At 45.0% G+C, this 6193-nt stretch overlaps 1 protein-coding gene across 2 annotated transcripts in view; it reads right to left on the bottom strand.

The window, feature by feature from the left end:
• Positions 1–383: 383 nt before the first annotated feature.
• Positions 384–6193, bottom strand: part of mxi1 (max interactor 1, dimerization protein) — a 31955-nt gene continuing 26145 nt past the window's right edge. For both annotated transcript variants that reach the window (XM_052084192.1, XM_052084193.1), the window contains exons 4-6: positions 5893–6007; positions 4995–5178; positions 384–4073 (exon numbers count right to left, since the gene is read on the bottom strand). In XM_052084192.1, coding sequence (XP_051940152.1) covers positions 3913–4073; positions 4995–5178; positions 5893–6007 — 460 coding nt within the window. In that variant the 3' untranslated portion in view covers positions 384–3912. The remainder of the gene's footprint in view (positions 4074–4994; positions 5179–5892; positions 6008–6193) is intronic.

The raw sequence follows: 6193 nt of genomic DNA, 5'->3' as shown, positions 1-6193 counted from the left end.
AAAGAGAGCCTCCATCCATCCATTTTCTTAGCGCTTCAGCATTTAGTGTACATCATGACAAATGGTCCTGGCTTATCTGTCAGTTAAAAACAAAAAGAAAAAAAGTGGACCCTCTGCAAAAGATCGGAAAAGAGGTGCCTACAAACGGTAAATGCCAAAGCATCTCCAGTAAGGAAACCTACAATTTAGTGATGCCCGTGTGATACACTTTTGACTGTAAAGTATTAAAAACAAATTGGTTAAGATTTGGAGTTAGAATAAAGTTACTGTGCATGAAAAAGCGATAATTCACAATACTTCTTAAACTTCAATTAAAGTGCACGGTCTAAACATCGATCACCGATGAATGTCCACGTCATGTGAAGTCAAGGTTGAGTCTGGGGTTTAGGTTTGAAAATCTCGTTTTTATTGTAAGTATTGCATTTCCAACTTTGCAATAAAACACGTTCATCAGAGTGCATGTTCTACAAAGGACAGGTTGAGAACAACAGGACGACTCCCCACAAGGGACGCGTCTCGTTGCCTTAACTCATGGACCCGTTTTCCTCTCCGACACTGGAATGGAGTGTGGTTTACCAAAGCAAAACAAAAACACTGCAACACCCATTTTTTTATGGGCTGCCTGGACAATTAAAAGCAGAGCAGAGCCTGCCTGCAAAGTTAACCGCACACTCAAGGTTGTTTGTTTGGAACCAAAACGTCTGCAGAGGTAAAAACTATGCGCTTGTCAGAAATGTTCCAGGACTTGTGTCACAACATATCATAATTTCAATCCAAACTATACATTTTTCCTGCGCAAGTAATAGCCTGGAGTTGAACACACTTCGCCTGCCTTCAGTGCCACATTGTCATGTACGCCTGGAGTGATTCTTCCAGGCTCCTCCACTGCTCTGATGTCTCTGCCATCTTGGGTGTCGTGACGTCTGAATAAGAGGTTTCCTTGATTACCTCCCTGAGCTTAAGACAGTGGGGAGAAAAAAATCACAGCGCAAGGTCAGGTGAGTAGGGAGCTTCCTTCAGCACGGCAAGGTTCTTCTCCGCCACGACATTTCAGATGCTCAGGACTGTCGCCTCTTCTCACACACTGACCGACGCAAAGGCTGGAGCATTACTTGATAGATGTGCCGGTTGTCTTGTCTGACCAACATTGAAATGGTAAAATCTTTTGTGACACAAAGTCCTGAAACCTTTCTGACACACCTTGTAGCGTTCAGGACAGTCAGCTTCCAAGGAGATGTGGCACAGAATAGTTGTGTCAAAGCAACGCGGAGGAAATGGAAACAACGATTGCTAAAAAGTCACAGAGGGCCAGAATCAATGTAAACTGTCCCTCAGGCAGAGAGGCAGAGAGAGAGGACACTGAAGTGTTCAAACGTGGTTTTGGCATTTCTGTTTGGAGGATCAAGCACCAGTGGTCACTTTCTAATTCAGTGCCACCAAGACTAACAAGATTAAAATCTACTCTTGTTTTTTTTTTCTGTTGAATCCCCTTATGGAGGTGTTGTAAGTGTAAGACACGCGTTGTCAACTACAAGGACAAATCTAGTCAAGAGTATACAATCCAAAGAGGAAAGTGGTGTTTTGAAAGACCCCAGTTTGGGTAGTAGCTGGCTCAGCATATGCCCGTGGTGATGACCCACACCCCTCAGCATTCACACACACATACAATTGTGTCCGCTCGATTGGCAGGCCAGGATTGGAGGGAAGCCAATTCTGTTGTAGAATTGTACGTGGACCGAGTATGGAGTGTGGAGCTGGCAAGGGGGTGGAGAGGGGTGGGGGTCAACCTCCAAACTAGACAGGTGACTCGAAATAGGCTCAGCAACTAAGAGCAGCTTTGGGGTCACTTACATTTCAAGTGTCCATCGACTAAACATCAAAAGCAAAAGAAAATGGCTACATTATGTTACCCTCCCAAATCCCCCAAAAGACCAATAAAACATCAAATACATTATTCTTAAAATAAGGAATGAGGACGACGCATCGAAAATGAAGTCAAAGTAAGACAGGACGAAAATAAGTTATTTTTTTCCCCCCGTGTGATATCGGTTCATTAGAGGGATGGAGAAATAAATATTCACAAGATGTTTAGTTAAAAATCAAAAGGGCAGAAAAAGGGGGTTGGGGGGGCGGCGAAGTGCAATTCTTAATGCCAATGGAGTTGGGATGGCTAATTTTGACAACCCGTTTCTTTTCCCCAACACGTAGGGACCACCAGTGGAATGCCATACGCACACACACACACGCACACATTCCAAGAGAATATCACGTGAAATAAATTAAACTGCAGCTTCCATCCCGCAACCTTGTGCAGCACCAGAAAGCAACACAATAATTAAATTGTAGGATGTCAACCAGCAAAAACTAAGTGTCCAAGCCACGCCCACCGCGCTTCCAAATATGGACTTTCAAATGCACAATAAACACAAGTCAGCAACAGAGGCAAAAGTTCTATCCATGAGCTCTACCTTTTTTTCCCCATCTTTAACATTAATTTATTAAGCTATCTGTATGTACAAAGAAAAAAAAATAAAACAACTGCTTCTTTTTGGACGGTCACAGAGGGAGAAAAGATGTAGAGTTATTGCTTGTTACTGCTGGAGAGAAGGTGGACGTCTATTCCCAACATATCTTGTCGCTGTTGTTTGGGCCGCGTCAGCTGGAAAGTATTTAAGTGCAGGATCGCCCGTCGCTTGTCGAGAGGGAAAGAGAGCGTGAGAGAGAACGAGTCGCCTTCAACAGGAATGAAGGAATTTTGTGTGGCCGTCTTGCTCCGCGCTAGCGTGTGGAAGCAGACGCTTTTGCTTGCCCAGCTGACGGAGGACTTCCGCAATAGCACCGAGTCAAGTGTCCAAGATGAGACAGATGTGGCGTCTTTGGCGGCGCCGGGTGATGTTGCCGCGACGTCTGCTTTCCGTTGGCTGGGCCCAAGGCCGAAGCACCAATCAGTTTACAGCAACTTCAATAGCAAAGAGGCTTGAAGTGCGTTTTGGGTCATAGTTGTCTGTATGCATGGGGTTTTCCAAGGGAGTATTTTGCCATTTGTCTTCCTGAAATGACTAAAACCAAATTGTGGGGGTCCTAGATCAGGGGTCTTAAACTGGGGTCCGTGAGCTAGGAAATGATTTGCAATAAATAATTACCTACATGGTTTTATTTTTTGCGGGGGGCAAAGTGCATGAATACGTACAGGGACCAGCAGAGTAAACCAATTACTTGTGAGGCATCATATAAATCTGTATAACTCTCAAGTGGTTCTTACCCTGAACCACTGAACTAAGAAAATATATTTGAGTTGTGTTTCCCTGCATATATGGCATTCACTTTCATTATTTGCTGAAAAACTCACTTACTTCCCCTTTTTTTTTTGTGCTCAGGCCAAAGCAATACTAGTATTGTTTTGGTGCCATCTTGTGGCATCTCAGTGCTAAGGAACTATATTGAAGTGAATTGGGGAGCTTCATTCTGACAAAAGCAGTGCTTTGCCACCTTCTTGTGGCATCTCTGAGCAATGATATCCCCTTTTTTTTAGAGGACGAGTCAATTATTTAGGGATTTTCTCGATTGAAGTGGGTAGAGCCTGTATTTAGGTTGAAGTATTTTGACACTAATGACTAGTGCACAATATGTTGAGTTGGCATAAGGATTAAGAGCTGGGTTCTTGCAAAAATGTCTCCCCTGTAGATGGTCCCCAGACCCAAACAGTTTGAAAGTCTATGTCCAAGAAATTAGGTTCCGCTCTAACACTGTCTTTTGTTGTATGGTGAGGGAACACTAAGCAGGTGAACAGATGCCTGTGGGCACAGCTGGACGGGTCTACGGATACACCAGATGGGAGGACAGGGAACAGCAGGAGGAGGAGGATGGGGAGGAGGTGTTTGCGGTGGTGTTGGCGGCGGCGTTGTGTAGCTTCTAGGAGGAAAAGGCAAGTTTGACACTGCAGGAGGAGTATCCCTCGTCGCTGGCCATGCTCTGCAGGCTGCTGTGGTCGTCCAGGTCGCTGGTGCTGGCCGTGCTCAGACTGTCCAGCTCTCCGTGGGAGAACTCCGTGCTCTCCACGTCCACCTCGATCTCTGTGATGACAGACCAGCGCACAAGAGAAGAAACGTCAACTGCTTGATCGGCACCGGCATGGATTGGACAACTGACGATGTGGCTTAAAATGTACATCTTCCACATGTCTGACATGGAGCTCCCATGCTACCGAATGTCAATTGATGATATGCCACACACTTCGGCTGTACAGAGTCAGCCGCATCGATTTTTTTCCCTCTCTGACTATCACAGAGTTAAATGACTGCCTTCTTCCCGAGATCACTTCAAAACTTCGCTGACTGAAAAGTTCGCTGAACAACATGGGTTGCATCATTAAAACAAATTCACAATTGCTAAACGGTCTTTGCCAAATTATATTCACAACTATGAAGGTTATGGGTTGTCACTTATAATAACGCATTTTCTACCTTTGGTACTCAAAGCACTTTACACTGTTTCCTCAACTGGAGGTCCAATATCTTGCTCAAGAACACTCCTCCATCAAGGTCACAATGGCTGGGGCTTGAACCCCCAACTTTTGGGTTGGGAGACACCACTCTCTCACTGTGCCATGCCGCCCTTAAGGGTGCCAAAATATCAAAATTCCGACAAGCAATATTTACTTACGGTATGCCTTTATCGCTAATCATTTTCAAGGTTTAAAGGATGTAGACTTTTTGAAATATCAAAACGGAATATTTGATAGAAAAAACTGGGTTGAGTTTCAAATGTTACCTACCGCGTAACTCGTGAGCACACCATTTGCATTTGGTTACAATACCTTGTTGGCTAGCACAAATGTTGTCTTACTTCGACTCATATTTGCCCAGTCTTCCTGTGATACAGTGTCCACACTTCTTATCTTATGTGACTATCTTGAAACTCTCAAAGGCTCAACCAATTTCACAGAATCTGTCACGATGATTTCTGCTTTGTTACTAGTAGACGCAACATCGGACCTTGGTCAGAGTCAGAGCGCTCGGAGCCTAGGGTGGAGCCCACGCTGTCCATGCGTATCCTCTCGCCCTCCACGGCCGCACCTCCGCCTCCTCTCAGCAGCTCCAGTTGGCGCTGGAGGTGTCTCTGCTCACGCTCCAGAGACTCCAGCTGGTACTGGCTCTTCCTGTCCGCTTCTTCAAGTTTCTGGAAGCGGGAGAGAAAGGGGGCGGAGTTACATTCAGGCGCATCCACAGGTAAGGAAGACGGCTGAAGGAATATGGGGGGAATGGAGGAATGTTATTGTGTGACGTCGCTTTGAGAAAATCTGGTCAAAACTGACCTTCAAATTAGAGTAAAACACTATAACTTCATTATTTTAAGTTTTCCTCGACCTTTTCATGTCATTTTCTATTCGGGAAAACCTCTTATGCTGACTGGCTGACAGGTTTGAGTTAAAAACATTCATCAAATCCTCGGGCAGGTCAAAATTAACATTTTATGACAGCCTCAAATGCCGATACTTGACTAGCGTAAAGAAAAAATATCAGGGAGAAGAGCAGTGTGGGGAGTAACAAAGTAGCATAGGTCATCTACTTTAGCAGTAGTACTTTAGAGGAATTTGAAGTGATCATCGGATTTTTTCAAACATTTTTTAATTAGAGATATTTTCACAAAGACGGTGGCCACTTCTCAGGGTGCAAATGCAAGTTACGTTCATTGATGACTGCTTGACAAGCAACTAGTCCAGGTCGTAACCCGACTCTCGCTCGCTCAGGGCTGAGCAGGGCCGTTTCAGTGTGGGATCTGTACAATGGAGAAGCGACTAAAGGCAATCTTGGATAGGCTGAAGCTCACGGGGAACTCAAGTAAACAAGCAGTAGATAAACTGGATGGATGTACTTCGAAAAGCTGGCTCACCTTTATATGTGCTTTGGCTTTGTTGAGCAGGCCCAAGGTGGTATGGCGGCTACAGTCCGGCCCCAGTGGGATGAGGGCCTTCAAGCGCTCCAGACACAGCCGCAGATGAGCCCGTCTGCAGACAAAATGTGGGAGAGGTAATTGAATTTTTGAACAGTAGGGAAAAAAGTGTGAAATACAATGCATGCGATGTGGCCCAGGCTACGGTGACCATTGTGCCACTTTTGACAGAATCTTAGCTGCCAGTTGTACACATCAATGCTGGTAAAATTATTGGGGAAAAACATAACAGCCAACTGTG

Source organism: Hippocampus zosterae, chromosome 13, assembly GCF_025434085.1.
Source record: "Hippocampus zosterae strain Florida chromosome 13, ASM2543408v3, whole genome shotgun sequence".
NCBI lineage: Eukaryota > Metazoa > Chordata > Actinopteri > Syngnathiformes > Syngnathidae > Hippocampus > Hippocampus zosterae.
This window is presented reverse-complemented; position numbering and strand designations above follow the sequence as displayed.